We start from the raw sequence: 15,420 nt of genomic DNA, 5'->3' as shown, positions 1-15,420 counted from the left end.
TGATCACTCCCTGTTAAAAATGGACCAATTTTGGACTGTCAGCCAGCCCAGGGTGTAAGCTTAGATGGGCTGGCTGCACATCACTAGCCCTCCAAATGATGGTGTGCACTACATTAGAATGGATAGGAAATGTTGGAAATAGTATGCAAAGGACAGGCTTCTATTATTTACTCAAACCACAATTCACAGCAGCATAAGAGAAAATACTACATTACACAGAACAATTTAATTGGTGACAACCTATTACATATGAGAGGATGGACACCATATTTACATCAAGTGTGAATTTTTTTTTTTTTTTTTTTTTAGAAAACCGCTCAACCAAATCATTGTGCACGTCACCATGCCCAATGCTACCATTACATATGCGCATACATCAATCACCAGGGTGATTCTTTTTTGTTTCATAGGTTGTGTTTGTATGTAAAGGAACCAAAGACACAGGAGGGCAAAGAGGAGTTCAATCTTCGAGGGTGTAGTTGGGATTGACGACGAGAACCATCTCTCCTTCTGTGCTTGCAGGCTCGGAACCCTTTAAGCCGGACTGAGACAGCTCGATGAGGATGTGATCCTACGCAAGTAAAAACACACTCAATGAAGAGAGCCAGAGTTGCGAATCAGAGTCATAAATCTTTGATCAGCAAGCAGACTCACAAAGTGCACCAGCCGGTGGATGACCTTCTCGATCAGTCCTTTCTTATTGATGAGCTCCTCCTCTGAGTCGATCTCAGACTCAATTTCCTTCAGGTACCAATTGACCACTGCGTTTTTCTTCAACTCCTCTTCCTCCTCAGCTGCAGGCAAGATCATTAAAAAAATAAATAAAAACTGGGAGGAAAGTGAAGAGGCGCTTCTTTGAAATCATTTCCCGAGGAGGTGGATTACCTTCTTCTGCTCTGCGTAGATGCAGGACGAGCAAGTTGGAGATGCGCTGGTACTCGGCAAAAGAGAGACGAAGGGACGGTTTGGGCTGACTGTCGGCCTCAGCGTGACCGTTCACGCCGTTGACAAGACCGCCGGCGTGCCCGTTTATTCCACGGACCTCACCGTTCACTCCGTTCGGGACATTACCTGCATTTTAAGTGGTTGGATGAGACGATCCCTTATACAGAGGGGAAAGTCAGTCTTTTGGCTTTAGCGCAAGACAGCACTAAGTATGGATTCGAATCGGCCCGATAATGAGAGGGACGGTTGGGTGGGGGGGAGTGGAGTCATAAATGAAAGCCAGGTGTACCTTCCTCCGGTATCTCCTCCTCTTCCTGTTCCTCATCTTGCTCCAGGTTAATGTCAGGCGTCTCTACTCTGATAATGGACTTATTCAAAAGACGAAAGGCTTCCTTTACATGTTTGGGCTGTACCTAGATTCATGAAAGGGAGGGGGGGGGGGGGGGGGGGGGGCGGGGGAGAGTCAGGCAGAGTCAGACTTTCAACTCAAATGCATCCATTTCATTTCATTTCATTTCATTTCATTTCTATTTGGACCCACCTCATCACAACAGTGCATCCTGGCCATGCCCTCGGAAAGGCGGATCATGCTCTCCAACTGGCGCACGGTGATGCGCCAGGCAGACTTGGTCACACCGCCCGAGCCATCCCGCTGCCGGAGGCGCTTGTACTGCTCGACGATGAACTCTTGGGATTCGCTTGAAATCTGTACAAAATGGCCGAAAATGTGCACGGTAGGCAAATCGCCACTCGACAAACGGGAAGATTTGTTGGACGCACTTTTGGTTTGAACTGCCTAGCAAAAAGCAGGTATCTCCGGATTTCATCCAACGAGTACTGCCTGTCCACAGATTCCTCCACACGCGAGTGGAGATCGACGATGCGCCTGGCGATGGCGTAATCCGTCACCTGCAATGCACACAAAGCATTCTCCGTTTTACAAGGACGCCGTGTGCCGTATAAGTCAGTCGAGAAGTGTGGCGAGTGACCTCATTGCAGTCATCCACCAGGACGAAGAAAAGGTCGAAGCGACTCATGATGGGGGCGGTCAAGTTGACGTTCTGTTTCAAGCTCTTACTGCGGTCATAGCGCCCGTTGACGGGGTTGGCGGCGGCGAGGATGGACGTGCGAGCGTTCAGGGTGGCCTGGAGACGAAGGCGTTACACAGTGCCGACATGCGACGTTTGGATTACGATTGGCACTTTCAGACGGTAGCGTTGGGTCTCTGATGAATTCACTCGCCTCAAGAATGCAAATAGTTTGCTAAGTGACTGCTGCGCATCAAATACATGTTCACTTTTACCTTGACTCCAGCCTTAGTTATGCTGATTGTCTGTTGCTCCATGGCCTCATGAATGGCCACTTGGTCTTTGAGGTCCATCTTGTCAAACTCATCAATGCAGCACACACCCTTAAAGGCAAACACAACTCATACAAGCATATTCATGCCATTATACTACGTCACCTTGCTTATATCTGCCGTTCAAAAGCTTGACAAAGCCATCACGGTTAGAAGAGCAACATGACATGGAGTCATCGCAAATACTAGACTGCAACTCTAATTCTGTCTACTTCCCAGCTGCAGACTAGGACAATCAATCTTGAAATAGTGCTCTGGAGCCCCAGCTACATTCAATGAAGAAAAACAAGAGGAAAAACTCACATTATCAGCCAGCATCAAAGCTCCGGCCTCAATTACAAACTCGTGCGATTCTTCATCTCGGACTACGGCGGCAGTCAGACCTGCAGCGGTGCTAGCTTTGCCGCTGGTGTAAACGGCTCTGGGGCTGAACTCCTCCACATGTCTACAAACGTGCACACAAGTACATCGTCGTGGGTCAACTACGGAGAGACGGTTTGGACCGGACCCCTTGAAACTTGCTTGGGCTGGGTGTCTGGGTGTGAGCTGTGACAAACAGCAGCTCTTGTACCAGTGTGCGCATTGTGTTACAAGATATCTGTTCTGGCAATAAAGGGCTGAGAGCTGCAATAGCTCTCCTTTCCCACATGAAAAAAAGAATAATAAATCACATGTAGTATCTAATAAAATGCTGTATTATTTTAGAATATTGGCGACCATTTGCAGTGGACTTGTTTGTGTACCTACTTGAGGAACTGGCTTTTGGCAGTACTGGGGTCTCCAACGACACAGACGTTGACGTCTCCTCTCAGCGAGGTTCCCTCTATGGTCGTCTTGGGAACGCCGCCAAACAGCATCAGCAAGATGCCGCGTTTCACCTCGTCATTGCCTACAACGGCAACCGCATTCAAACCACGTACGTAGCTTTCACACCAGGCGTGTTTGTCGCTCGAAGAACGGCGCCGCTCACCGTGGATGGTGGGGAAGAGGCTGGTGCACAGGTTATGGTACAGGTTCTTGTCTTGACTCATCTCAAATACCTTCTCCCACTCTCGCTCGGTCATCTGGCTCTTGATGCTCTCGGCCGTTTGCTCCTCCTCCCGCAGCTCCTTGCCACCAAACTACGGAGCGACAATTCCCATTTGGATTTCAATACAATCACAATCATTCCGTACAGTTCTTACGGTTGACAGTTTGCTTTTGCTTTCTTTGTATGAGAAAATGGTTTCCAAATGTGAACCAAGAATTTGGGTCTATTGTGCAGTTTTTCCCGCTCTTACCCGAGGGTTTGTGGGCGCGACGTTACAGGCCAGGAAGGCCAATCTGTACGACAGCTCTCGGACTCCCAACGCTTTCAATCCCCTCAGACCTTCCGACTCGGAGCGTTGCGGTCCACCTACCCTGGTGCTGGTCTCCGCTCGCAGACCTGAGAAGGGAATCCACACAAACGGATGGTTAAGAAAAATAAAAAGCCAAAAGTGAGACCGAGGAGGACAATTGGAAAGCCTACCAGGAGTGTTGAGCTGTGAAACATCTGGCACGACAATGAGCGTCCCGATGAAATCGCATCGGTCGCCGGCCTGAGCGGTCTCCACCGCCTCAGCTCTGAGAACGACCTCCAGGGAGCGCGGGATGGAACCACGGGGCAGCTCCGCCTGAGTCTCCTGGATACGCACCTGAGCACAACCAAAGGTCGCCAAATGACATTGTGATCTTTCCCACCTGCACGGGAACTCTCAAGTTACCTTCTGGAAGTCAATGAACTTGGACTTGTGCGTGTCGAGGTGAAAGCGCGAGCGGTTGTTGCAAGCCGGGTTGCGGCAGATGGTGGGCGGCGAGTATTTGAACTGCTGAGGGACGTCTTTGATCACCGCCTGGCAGTCCATGCACAGGAAGGTGCCGCTCACCTGAAGCCACCGAGACAGTCATGAGCAAATACAGCTCGGGTCCGCCAGCAAAGTGCGTGAGCAGATGACTTACCAATTCAGGGTGGACAGGGTGCGTCCTCACAACCTGACCGCTGATCCTCACCAGGCTGCCGATGCGCATGGACGACAGCTCACGAATCCTAAAGTACACAGTGACATGAACCGATTGTGACAAAAAATGACGGGCGCCAAATCTGTTTGAATACATGAAGTAAATAAATCAGGAAATTGAATTATCTGTCCGAGAACAGCTGGAACGGGCATTTATTCAGCTGTAAAGACAGATTCTGGTGCATCTTAGGCTCATCCCGAAATGTCACCTTACACTTTAGTAGCCCTAATTCCAGGTATATGAATCTCACTTGTGTCTAGTAGGCAGATCTTCAAGGGCCACGTAGAACTCTTTTGTGAGAGGAACCTTCCCATGATCCCTTGCAAAGTTGCGCACGGCCCGACAGAGGAAGGGGTACACTCTGAAAACAGGAGATGGCAAAAATCATTGACACTCGTGCAGATATTTTTGCTTTGCAGGGCGGGGCAATGAATGGCATTAGTCGTGACTTCAATATGAATCAAAATCATCCTTATTATTATTGTTGATGTTCTCTAATTGCCCAGCCCTACTACTTGAAACAACATAGGATTTTCTTATGCCACATTCAGTTTTACCTTTTCATTCCTTTGGCAGAGCACAAATGTGTTTAACTGACCTTCAGTTGTATTTTTGCTAAATTACAATTGAATAAGAAACATGAAGTACACAAACTATTCACTCTTGTTGGCCACATTGAAATAGGACACGTCTGATCCGGGCTCTCGGGCAGCCAAGATCATGCACAGCGTTCTTAATACTGCAACTAGAGAGACCGCACACCTGTAATATTCCTCTTGGATGGTGGTTGCCAGCTCCTGGTTGAATACCTCGAGATCAATGAAGTTAACCAGCAATGTGTTCCTCTCAGGTCGGATCAGCTCTTCAGCCTCCTGGACATACTTCACTTCTCCATCCGCAGTCTGGAACCTGCAAACAAATCACAGTGGTCATTTGGCAGCAATTTGTACTTTTCTTTGACTTTTCTGACGACCTTTAACATGAACTCCCTAGATTTGAAAACAGTATGTATCCATTCGTACTTCCTACTCCTTGTCAAAATACGCACGTTTCTTTGTCAGCCTCGACTCAAGATGAAGCAGTCGATATAAAACATACTTTAACCAGGCTTGCTTTACACAAGTATATGTCTTTCAAAGTCTTAATAGTCTCGTTTTGCTACCTCGGCTTGGATGCACATTGGGAGCGTGCAGTTTCGCAAACAACAATGCACATGAAGCGTTTTGCTTGACTTACTCCTCCAAAAAAGCCTGGAATAACTTCTGACACTTATCCGCCAATTCATCTTTCACCGTCTCTCCGGCATTCTCTGTGGTCGCTGTAGCAACATCCATGCTGATATGATCCAAAACTAGTGTATAAAACTCGAAATATAAAACAGTACAGCTGCCGTATTGACAACCGAACTAAACGAGGTCCACACAACAGGGCAGCGTTTCGCGCGAAAAGCGCCGCCACGTGACATTTGGCGCGCCGATTTCATCCAATCACAACTGGTATACCAGTATTTGTAGCCAATCAAAAGTAATGCTCTTGAAATGCAGGAAGTCCGGTGACGTTTAGGAAAAGACCATTTTTTGGCCAAATGCTTTCGTTTGTGTGCTTTGATATGCTTTAAAATAGTATGAAATATAGTCGGTTGTTTTCGGGACGCAAATGCACGTTCTTTTTTAAATTTCAATACGGTTTACCTCCGTGCATTTGCAGTCAGAATTGTCCACGAGGGGGCAATGTGTGTCCCAAAAATAAATAACGATGGTTGACGTTCACGATGACGTCAATTCGTATTTGTACCATGAAATAGTTTCAATTTATTCCAACACAATATTCTTATTTTGTTGCAATACTCTTGGATGCAGTGCTTCCAGGGTATGTCTAGTAAAAAGAATCTTTAAGATACTATGTTTTATGTAGCCTCACTAGTACAAACATGATATTATGTGGAATATTTGTGGAATATGAATTGAAATGAAAAATAACCAAAAATTATAAATAACACCTGATCAAACCCAGAAAACACAAGAGCTATGACAGGTGTTACCCGAGTCCTAAGACACTGTGAAAATTGCAGACCCAAAGGAATATAAAAGCCTTGTCCTACTTTTGTAAAATACATCTGAATGATTCCCAAGACTTTTGGGAGAATACTAAGAGAACAAAAATGTAACAAATTGTTATTTGCCTCCTCCTTTAGTGCTCAGAAAGTGACCAGAGGTCTATGCCACACCCATTCCTAATTTCCATATTTATAGCCCTCTCTAGGCCTCCAGACTTTAGCCCCCCCAACCCGCCCGAGTCCCCCACAGCAACTTGAATCCTTTCTGCTCCAGATCAATTGTCCTCAATATTGTCAACAATGGTAATACTTCCTATAGAAACTGCTTTCAGCTGACTATTTGTTTACAGTCCAAAAGTCAACAATGAACACAGGAACACCAGCATATGAAAAGTGACCAACGTAGGCTTCGTTCTTAGCACCATCTGTGAGATTAAACGCTTTATTCTTTCATTCACTTCTGCCGCCATTCCCATATCCTTGCTACGTATATTTCCATCCTCACATGGCGGTCATTATGAACGCTGCCAGGAGGCAATTGGTTTCACCTGTCACATTGTATTAATCCACTAGGAACAAAGCAGGAAGTTGTTGCACGCCATTTGGATCGAGCCCTTCTCAGCCTCTTTATTTCTCTTTTTGTCTTGCTTGACCTCTGGTTTTCCCACGATTGTTCAGTCGCAGGAAACTCCAGACAAACCGCGTCTGACAAACTTGACCACCTGTCGGCTAACTCTTTGAAACAAAACACACACGTATAAGCAAACACACACGCGCGCGCACACACACACACACACACACACACACACACACACACACACACACACACACACACTCAGAAACTTACATGACCCTTTAAATTCATACTCTCAAAGTCAGCATGAAAATCTTTCAAACTATGACTGGAAAACTAGTTTTGCTTGAATGAAAAAAATAATAATTTCAAATCTGTGAAAGTATTGGAATTGTATCGGAAAGTCGTGTTTAGACATGTTATTCTGATTACCACAGGCCAACGTACTAAACTCAAAATTCTATCAAATAAAATGAGACCTCATTGTCGCTTAAACATCTGTCCAAGTGTCGAAATATGAAACTTCTGAAAGTTCCTGAGAGGAAGAAACAACAATAAACAGGATAAGTGCTGATGGCCTGTTAGTGGGGTCGCTGATTTCCCACATTATTAACAGATTTTGCAAGGCAAAAAATATGATTATTTAGAAATAATTAGTTGAGAAGAAATTGTCGTTTGAAAATGAATGTGGTGGGCTGGGATAATCAGCTGCAGTCCAATAAAAACAAATATAAAAACAAACACAGACATCTCATCTCCGCTCCAATACAGCCTTTAGTTTATTGCTTTAGTCTTTTTTTTCCTCATCCAATTTCTTAACTTTATTTGCACTATGCATTTAATTTAAACTCAACACGGCAAGAAGACAATATGGAGAAAATTATATCTGGGTCACAATTTGTAAGTGTCTTTTTTTTTTTTTTATTGCTTACATGTGTTTACAATATATTTGTACATGGCTGTGATTTAAATCTTAAATCCTTTCATGTCTCCTCCATTTGACTTTATTGCCGCGCTTGGCGTTGTAGAGTGCAGTGCTGCTTGGTTGTTTGATTGTTTTAGCTGCTTGTTTTTCCTAAAATGAGTTGCAGGAAGTCTTTCCTGTTTTGAACGCCCTATGAATAGAAAGGCCGGTGTATTGCTGTGTGAGAAAGAGAGGCCACGGGTTAAAGTCTAAATTTTCATCATTAAAAGCAAACAGCAGTTGGACACACTGATCATTACAAGCACAAGGCAAAAACTCTTCTTTTTTTCCCATGCAACCTGGCTTCCCCAAAACTTCACCTATCAGTCTTCAAACTCTCATCTTGATCTTCATCCTTTTCTTTGGTCCAGGAAGCGGAGCACAGTAAACTTCCAGCTTCTGTTTCGTTCACTTCCATGTGGAAGTGGTGATGTGGGGAGCACTCAAAATGTGTGTGATGATGTGACGCTGTATTCCCATGAGCACTAAGTAGAATAGCAGATGAATCCAATATTTGCCGGCAAGGGAGATGCATGTTCAAGTGTTGACCTGTAGACCAACGCTAGCCATATGCTTTCAGAACCAGTTGGAACAACGTTACTAAATAAGTTCATGGGGACAAAAAAATGGGAGTTTGCAAAACAAAGCAAGCAAGTTGTTTGCTCCAAAACAATTTGCTGGGTTGTTTTTATTTACATTTGTTGTCTTTAAGTTACAAGTGTTAATTAGTCCTCTAAACTTTGATTGCTTTTGTTGAAAAAGACAAATTTCACATGATCAAATATTCTATCTAAATTTGATCGGTTTGTTGCCTTGAAATTTGAAGATCACCTACTTTTTTTATTTGATAGTTTTGTTTTTCTCATTTGATATCCTACAACCTTAGTCTTAAAAGGAAACGCCAACTCTTGACCCCTTGTTGCACCCCTTGCTCTGACATATATAAAAAAAATGGTTGATCATACTCACAAAAACATGTCCACACAGAGTATATTCTTCCACAGGCAGTCATGGCTGTCATTTTCCACGGGAAGTTGATTGTATCCATGCTTGGGCTCAGTGGCTTCAAATGTTTGGATTCAGTTGGTTGATCCTGAAGCAAATTTGTACAAAGGTGCTGAGATGAAGCACACAACACACTGCCAACTGATTGCAGCAATTTCCCCATAAGAAACAGGGAAGCATAATATCTTTGGCAAAACAAACTGGTGACTGGATTCAGAGGTGAAATTGATTGCGTTGACTCGCAGTGGGTCGTTACAGGTGATTTCTGCCTTGCCCTGTTTCATTTTAAAGTCCCAGAGACACCGGTATATGTATAAATCGGTTTTAGTTAGCTTATGGGCTTATAAATATCAATTGACGATCGAAACAACGAAAAGGAAGCTGTTGCTCTGCAAAATTTCATTTAAATTTGCCGCGCAGACGAGTTTGACTGCACCGAGCGAGCGGCCTCCTTCTAGACTGGGGAAGAAGCCGGAAGTGACGTTTCAAGTTGTTCGCCTTTAGCTTCAGTGAATGTAAACAAAAGTATGTCGAAGCGTGACAGGAGGGGCACAATTCAGAAAACGTGCTCAGCTCGTCGAGAAAATGCGATTCAAGCAATAAAATTAAAAAAGCGCAAAAAACCTACACCAAACGTTGCGGGTGGTCCTTTCTTCATGTGCCGTGGTCAACTCGGCACTCTAAAGCCCCCAAGAGCACTTTTTTTCTATGCCAACCTAACCAGAGCGACGGCACAAATCAGAAAACGTGCTCAGCTCAGCCCAAGTGAACTGCTAGATTAATCATATTCTGCGTCAAAAGAGGTTTCTGAATCGGATAAAATGATGCTAATATTACCGCTAGAAACGGAGCTGTCGCTATCGTCCGCCATGTTGTTTGGGTTTGTTGAGATCCGGATGCACAATTTGTGACGTCACAGTAATGGCGCCACCGGTGTGGCCGCGTGCGGAACCCGATCGATAAACTGGCATTTCATTTTAGCTTTATTCTTAGTAATCGGTGTCCATTTTTAATTTCCAATGCGGCAAATGTGTTCTCTTTATACATTCTATCAAATTCCGTTCTAATTGGAAAAAAAAAAGATGTCTCTGGGACTTGAAACCCTAAACCTGGTTTGAAACCCTAACCCTAGTTTTAAACCCAGATTATACATTATGTGTGTTAATTATTATGTTTGAAGTTTGTAATGGGCTGCTTTAGCATGTAGCATGTGCCAGGCTGTATATTTGCATTATATTTTGCATTGATCACCTTCAAGACTGTAAGTGATGGTTGTTGACTCATGAGAAATACAGTACGTGATACATGACAAGAGAGACTTTTTTCTCCATATTTATTATAAACCATTACAGTCCAGTGAAATCACAGCAGCATTGACCCAGCAAAAGACGCTATTTACAAGAGAATTGAGAGAAGACCGCCAGCAGACTTGCTCCTTAAATTCTCCGATTATTTCTATTATTATTTCACGCGCACTCACACGCTTGGAGTCAGAATGAGCAAACACTAGCTAGAGTGCAAACTGGACGACTCAGACTCTGTGGTTGTGGAGGCCCCGTTGCGTCGTCGGGGTAAAACCTTCAAACTGGATGCTCTGCTCAGTGTCAAGGCTCTGCGGGCGGAATTTTTGAAGCCTGCCCCCAGAAAGGCATAGAGCAGCGGGTTTAAGCAACAATGCGCAAATGCCAAGGGCTCAGCCACCGCCAACCACACCCCCAGGAAGGCCTCCAGGTTGCAGCTGCGGGGCAGAACCTCCAAACGCAGCATGGCATCCACAGAGACGCCCGCTCCGTAGGGCAGCCAGCACACAAAGAAGCAGAGCACCAGCGCGATGGTGGTCCTCACCGCTCGGCGTTTCTGCCTTTGACCCCCGAGAGGTCCCCGGGTCAGCCTGGTGACGATGACGCAGTAACACACCAGAAGCACCAGACCTGGGATCACCAGACCCACGAGGACCAGCTGTAGGTGAAAAACGGCCACCCAGAGAGGAGCGTGTTCCGCCGGGTAAAATCTCTGGCACAGGGTGCTTCCCTCGCCTCCTTCTTGAGTTCGGGCGAATACCAAGTCGGGAATGGCCAGCAAACCGGCGGGCAACCACGCGCCTGCAGGCGGGGATGAACCCAACACTGATTAGATAGATACTCGTGGTGAAAGAGAATAGATTGGAGCGGCTATGGATGTGAAGAGAGACACTCACCCACATAGACCAATCGGTGCGCCAGCATTTGCCTCAGGCCACCCGTGTTGGTATCGGTGGCTCGGACCACCGCCAGGTAGCGGTCCAGACTGATGAAGGCCAGGATGAGCACGCTGCCGTACAGGTTGACCGTATAGATGACGTGCACGCCGACGCAGGTGGCTGCGCCAAAGCGCCAGTCGGCCAGCGCCGCGTCCACCGCCCAGAACGGAAGCGCCACAACAAAGAGGAGATCGGCAGCTGAGAGGTGCAATCGGTACCGGTCGGTAAGGCTGGATTTTGACCTAAACAAACAACAACAAAAAAGCCGAGTGAACAACAAGTCTTGGACTTTGAACGGACAAATGGTCCTGCTGGCTCACCTACGCTGACAGCCCAAGACAAAGACCACCAGACCGTTTCCGGTGATGCCCAGCAGGAAGATGAGGGCATAGACCACAGGTAAAAAGACCTGCTGAAAGTCAGAGGTCATCAGGTGCTCCACCTGGCAAGGCTCCTCCAGATCCACCCCGATATCACCAGAACCAGAGCCAGAACTGCTGTCATTGTATTCATAGTCGACGGGGATGTGCTGGAGACAACAGTGATGATTAAACACACGAAGAATTGCTTTCGTCGCTTCAATTATTCAGACAAAGCTTACCTCATAGTACGACATGTTGGACTCTCTTTTCTCTACGGAGTGAGGTTGGGACTCACGCGGACGACTTTTATAGCTGTGGTGGTGCTCCTCCCTCAAGCACTCGAACCCATCTGTGTTCCTGCCCAAATGCTTTTTCCTGTTTTCGAGGTGTCAGGTGCTGATACTGCTTCTGTCACAGGATGCCGTCATGCGTGTGCACGCAACTTGAATTGTTTTGGCCCGGAGACCCCGGCTTTGTGATAACCAAGGTCTATTGGCAATCGGAAAGACGCCGGCAGGAGTACACACAATGAGCGTGTACGTGCTTTCAGAGGAGCGGGAGCCATCTCTGCGTCACCGACGAAGACGCTGAATCAGCACATCTTAGGAATTCATGTAAACTTTCCCAGGATTCCATTTTTCACAAGGAAGGTCTCAAATGGAGTGATATTTTGCACATTTCTTTTCAAATATAGCTGTCTTTTTAAAATTCTGCAGACCAACTTCCTGCTTCAGCTCAGCTCAGCTGTCACTCTCCATCCTCTTCTCATAGACTAATCCTATAAACAAACAATAAAGCAAGTCCCAAATCCAAAGCGTTACTCTTTCAAAAGAGTGCCAGTCCCTTATCTCAACCTTCCCTCCCTTCCTCCATGTTGACTAGTATCAGCCTAAAAAATCTCAGAAACAACATGACTGAGTAAACCTTGTTGACAGACACCTGCCAGTGATTTTTCACGGGCTTAGGGTGGGACTGTTTTTTGTTTTTATTATTGTATTAACAGCCAATCCCCGTCAAAAAAAATTATAAAAAGAATTTGAATACAAAAATTGAGAAAATCTACATGCGATTGATTTGATTTTCCTTTTCAGATACCAGTAAAAAAAAAATGTAAAAAATATTTATTCCAAAAATATCTTACTTGGATGCTAGTGTTGTACAAATGATATTGCCACGGATGAGGACCTGTGCCATAGATTTGGGCTAACCAATCGCTATCAGATATTTTTCAATAGTTTTACTCTATTGTTTATTCCACTGGTTAATGGAATAACATTTTACTTTGCATGAAAGTGTATTACAAAAAACAAAATCAACTAAACAATAAAAAACGATTTCAAAAGGGTCAACAGTGAAATTGTCTTGTTCTTCACGACGGTACCTGTCATGTTTTTGCACTTAGCCAAGAGGACAAATGAGGCTCAAATTTAATTTATTTGGGAAGAAAAATATGCCATGGTAGCTTAAACTGCAAATGTTACGCTAAAACGAAATTCTTTATCAACAACAGTAAACGTGTATTCGAGTGGCTTCCTCAACCAGCTTTATATATGTGAAAAGTCTCTATTACTAGTTGTCTTTGAAAATCATGCTGCTGTTGCCACGTAACTGGGTAAGCAAGTATTGGAATGACGATTTCGTCCTTGATGCTTTTGGCTTGGGCATGATGTCCCCGAGCTTGGTGCTTTCCAAGGTGGAATTAGTACAGGAATCGTTAGAGGTCACACTAGAGTTGTCTTCATTTGTGCTTTCTTCACTGTGACATCCCTCAACATTCAGACAAGATAACTGAAAAGCGCTCTTATCGTTGCAGTTGCTACCGTTGTCTGGCGGGGGGAGATACTTCTGCTTGGCCATTCGAGAACCCTGAGAATCATCTCTTTGCCTCTTCCTCAGGTTTCTCTTCCTCTGCTTCCTTTCTGCCACTTGGCGAGGCCGTCTGAGGTTCCTGACACACAAACACATGGCATTTGACAGAAAACAGGTTCATTCATTTATCTGTCTTTAATAACAAATGAGTACTCTGCGTATTAAAGCATTACCTCTGAAGGAAAACATGCTGCCTCGAGCACAAGTTTTTATGGCCATCCTGCTTGTTCTGCTTTGCTTTTTTCTTGCCCTTCAACTGTGTGTGAACACGGAGCACGCTGTGGGAAATCCTCCTGAAAAAAACAACAACATTGAGTGTTGTTATTTACACCCTACTCATAGGCCACTTTCAGCTTTCCACCCAAAGTTTGACTTACCCTGAGTGAGGTAACCTTCTTGGCTTCCACTTTTTGAGCAGGAACCACTGATCGCATGTTAAGGAAGTGGGATCTGAAATACAAAGCGCAACACGTGTAGAAAGCTTGCATCTTTATTGACAATGGACGCACAATATTTGATAGGGAGATGCATAACTAAGCATAAGTGAACTTGAAATGAGTCATACAGTGATGGCCAAAAGGAATCTTTTGGGAAACTTACCATTATCCAAGAGTTTATCTTTAATGGGAGTTTTCAACCTCTTCGCCCTCTGGTAGAGCTTCCGACAGGATGGGCATAGGCCTGTTGGTGATCTTGTTTGTCTGGGAGTCATGACCTTCTGAGGGGAAGGAGCGGTACTAGAGCAGCACTGCGAATCTGAATCATGTAATCCTCGGTCAACCACCACTTTTACACTACTATCCTTTTTGGGCTCTTCCTCAACATGACTGTTGATCAGATCAATGATGTCACAGATGCTATCGTCCTTCTTATGAATGTTGCTGTCATCAAATTCCATATTTCTTCCTGTCCTCCTCCTCTTTGGCTGAATCCGGCGTAGGACAACATGTTCACTTAGCCTGGGACTTTTCTCAAGCTTCTTCTTTGAAGCTGTTTTCAGCCTGGAAGAGTGTTTATTGCTCATCCTGACTCTCCAACTCACGTGGCACACTGAAGAGCTGTAACCGAGTAAACATAAGTGTGTTATCGTCAGTGAAGCAACAGACAATACAGTTACTCATAAATTAGATCTCACCTTTGAAAGAACCACTTGACTTGTCTTGATTTGCTGCATGATTCAAAGCAATCTGATTGATATTCGGTGCCATGTGAAGTTCTGTTAAATCGAGGACAGCTAAAACACTTTAACAATGCCAAACGGAGCCGTGAAGGTGGAATGTAAACAAACAGCTTATTCTGACATTTAAAACGGGATATGATCAAAGACTTGCGCCCCAGAAGTTCAAGTCACATTTTTGTTCATCTCGGCTTATCTCCTGCTGATTAAACATTTTAAAAGGTAGAAAGCTAAAGGCAAGAACCGTTCGCCCTGGCGAACCAAAAAGCAGCGTTCTACTTACGACTGTGTTGGGGTTTTCGACATTCTACTTTTACTGTGGAACCACGCGCGTGCTTCTTGAAATTATTTCACCCAAAATGGACCGTTTGCTTGTCTTTCCTAAGAAATGCTCATTTTCCTTTTCAATCAATCCCACTACTCAAACATTGGTCCTCTTGTCTTCTTTGTTTGCGCTACATCTAACTCATTTTACTAAACACTGCCCCCTTGCGGTACCTCCAGCTACATTGTGTCGCACATAATGCAACCATTTGATACATTTTAGTGGTAGAAAACAGACAAAAGTAAAAGTATACTGACTCAGTTCCTTAAGATAAAAAAAAGTCCAGACATGAAATGAACTTATGAATATTGAATTAAGTAAAAAAATAAAATTTGCATTTATGTTCTTTTAAGTTTTACATATATCTTAAAAACCACGGTATTCTAGTATTTATCAGAGCGAATAAAAGTGTATCCCTACTTTAAAAATGAATGACAATTTCATTCTTGTAACACTGACGTAATTTCCTAAACTATTTAATGTGCGAAATGGACAATAAGCCTA

General features: G+C 44.6%; 3 protein-coding genes across 7 annotated transcripts; all 3 read right to left on the bottom strand.

Moving 5' to 3' along the window:
• Positions 1-207: 207 nt before the first annotated feature.
• Positions 208-9,860, bottom strand: mcm6 (minichromosome maintenance complex component 6). 4 transcript variants are annotated; one of them, XM_088397005.1, is made up of 19 exons: positions 9,782-9,860; positions 8,909-9,032; positions 5,108-5,254; positions 4,596-4,706; positions 4,286-4,373; positions 4,051-4,212; positions 3,816-3,981; positions 3,586-3,731; positions 3,276-3,426; positions 3,053-3,194; positions 2,609-2,750; positions 2,249-2,356; positions 1,935-2,090; positions 1,726-1,854; positions 1,487-1,651; positions 1,235-1,358; positions 886-1,071; positions 655-794; positions 208-571 (listed from the first exon to the last, which is right to left on the bottom strand). In XM_088397005.1, the coding sequence occupies exons 2-19, from the start codon at positions 8,914-8,916 to the stop codon at positions 461-463; spliced, it is 2,382 nt and encodes a 793-aa protein (XP_088253131.1). In that variant the 5' UTR covers positions 8,917-9,032; positions 9,782-9,860; the 3' UTR covers positions 208-460. The 4 variants fall into 4 exon arrangements, with proteins under 4 accessions (XP_088253131.1, XP_088253132.1, XP_088253133.1 ...); XM_088397006.1 differs by having other exon boundaries at positions 9,696-9,815; XM_088397007.1 differs by lacking the exon at positions 9,782-9,860 and adding an exon at positions 9,573-9,590.
• Positions 9,861-10,281: 421 nt separating this feature from the next.
• Positions 10,282-12,814, bottom strand: LOC148387891 (C-X-C chemokine receptor type 4-like). The gene is made up of 4 exons (XM_088395717.1): positions 11,785-12,814; positions 11,504-11,712; positions 11,142-11,425; positions 10,282-11,046 (listed from the first exon to the last, which is right to left on the bottom strand). The coding sequence occupies exons 1-4, from the start codon at positions 11,797-11,799 to the stop codon at positions 10,451-10,453; spliced, it is 1,104 nt and encodes a 367-aa protein (XP_088251843.1). The 5' UTR covers positions 11,800-12,814; the 3' UTR covers positions 10,282-10,450.
• A 146-nt stretch (positions 12,815-12,960) lies between these two features.
• On the bottom strand, positions 12,961-15,069 carry LOC148387890 (uncharacterized). Of its 2 annotated transcripts, none has more exons than XM_088395715.1 (6): positions 14,875-15,069; positions 14,550-14,582; positions 14,015-14,472; positions 13,792-13,864; positions 13,588-13,707; positions 12,961-13,493 (listed from the first exon to the last, which is right to left on the bottom strand). In XM_088395715.1, exons 1-6 carry the CDS (start codon positions 14,895-14,897, stop codon positions 13,115-13,117), a joined length of 1,086 nt encoding a protein of 361 aa, XP_088251841.1. In that variant the 5' UTR covers positions 14,898-15,069; the 3' UTR covers positions 12,961-13,114. The 2 variants fall into 2 exon arrangements, with proteins under 2 accessions (XP_088251841.1, XP_088251840.1); XM_088395714.1 differs by having other exon boundaries at positions 14,550-14,630; positions 14,875-15,067.
• Positions 15,070-15,420: the final 351 nt, after the last annotated feature.

The sequence above is a fragment of the Syngnathus floridae genome, chromosome 14 (assembly GCF_059516105.1).
Source record: "Syngnathus floridae isolate MCC-2025c chromosome 14, RoL_Sflo_1.0, whole genome shotgun sequence".
NCBI lineage: Eukaryota > Metazoa > Chordata > Actinopteri > Syngnathiformes > Syngnathidae > Syngnathus > Syngnathus floridae.
Note: the sequence above shows the minus strand (reverse complement) of the source record. Positions and strands in the feature narration are given on the sequence as shown.

What these genes read in the sequence shown, in the direction of transcription:
- LOC148387890 (XM_088395714.1), bottom strand. Translation starts at nt 14,897, where the DNA reads ATGTCGAAAACCCCAACACAGTC. An exon ending in AGATAAACTCTTGGATAATG is followed by an intron (nt 13,865 to 14,014) that starts GTAAGTTTCCCA and finishes TTTGTATTTCAG; the next exon opens with ATCCCACTTCCTTAACATGC. An exon ending in CAGCATGTTTTCCTTCAGAG is followed by an intron (nt 13,494 to 13,587) that starts GTAATGCTTTAA and finishes TTTGTGTGTCAG; the next exon opens with GAACCTCAGACGGCCTCGCC.
- LOC148387891 (XM_088395717.1), bottom strand. An exon ending in GTCTTGGGCTGTCAGCGTAG is followed by an intron (nt 11,426 to 11,503) that starts GTGAGCCAGCAG and finishes TTGTTTGTTTAG; the next exon opens with GTCAAAATCCAGCCTTACCG. An exon ending in GCACCGATTGGTCTATGTGG is followed by an intron (nt 11,047 to 11,141) that starts GTGAGTGTCTCT and finishes CCCCGCCTGCAG; the next exon opens with GCGCGTGGTTGCCCGCCGGT.
- mcm6 (XM_088397004.1), bottom strand. Translation starts at nt 5,679, where the DNA reads ATGGATGTTGCTACAGCGACCACAGAGAATGCCGGAGAGACGGTGAAA. An exon ending in TTCACAGCTCAACACTCCTG is followed by an intron (nt 3,732 to 3,815) that starts GTAGGCTTTCCA and finishes TTCCCTTCTCAG; the next exon opens with GTCTGCGAGCGGAGACCAGC. An exon ending in GCCAAAAGCCAGTTCCTCAA is followed by an intron (nt 2,751 to 3,052) that starts GTAGGTACACAA and finishes GCACGTTTGTAG; the next exon opens with ACATGTGGAGGAGTTCAGCC.